At 37.6% G+C, this 542-nt stretch overlaps 1 protein-coding gene across 1 annotated transcript in view; it reads left to right on the top strand.

The window, feature by feature from the left end:
* The window catches only part of LOC119591029 (protein scribble homolog), a gene marked incomplete at its 5' end in the record, with an annotated part of 112,139 nt that overhangs the window by 73,167 nt on the left and 38,430 nt on the right, over positions 1-542 (top strand). Inside the window, 1 exon segment of the mRNA XM_037939758.1 lies at positions 381-512. Coding sequence (XP_037795686.1) covers positions 381-512 — 132 coding nt within the window.

The raw sequence follows: 542 nt of genomic DNA, 5'->3' as shown, positions 1-542 counted from the left end.
TTGAGTAATATTATATTACTGGTACTGACCACAATGATGCTAATGTTAGTAATGATGATATAAGAAGTAAAAACTTCTAGTTAGAGGATGTGTACTTGGTGCCAGTGGGACCATTTCACAAGTTGAGTTCACAAACAAATGTGTACATGGAGTGACTGATTACAATCTGAAAGGATTCATTGAGTGAGAAAAATAATTCATTAGAGAAAACCTAAGTTAGGTAATCATTCTAGTACTCAGAACAGATGTAATGATGGTGATAAAGAATAACCAAATTTTTGTTTGTTTGTTTGTTTTATATGGGAGATGCAAGTGATATCTAAGTCTTCAGCTTCTCATCTCTTTAGTAGCAATCATAAAACCCCTTCTTCACCTACCAGGTTGGACAGAGGGTGTTGGAAGTGAACGAGAACTCCTTGTTAGGCATCACTCATGAAGAAGCTGTGAACATCATGCGGGGGGCTGGCTCCGTAATCAGACTGATTGTATGCGATGGCTATGACTATCAGCTGGTAAGTTAATCATGATGCAGTTTCCTGTGA

The sequence above is a fragment of the Penaeus monodon genome, chromosome 28, assembly GCF_015228065.2.
Source record: "Penaeus monodon isolate SGIC_2016 chromosome 28, NSTDA_Pmon_1, whole genome shotgun sequence".
NCBI lineage: Eukaryota > Metazoa > Arthropoda > Malacostraca > Decapoda > Penaeidae > Penaeus > Penaeus monodon.
The sequence above is the reverse complement of the archived record's forward strand: the minus strand, read 5'-3'. Positions and strand labels throughout refer to the sequence as shown.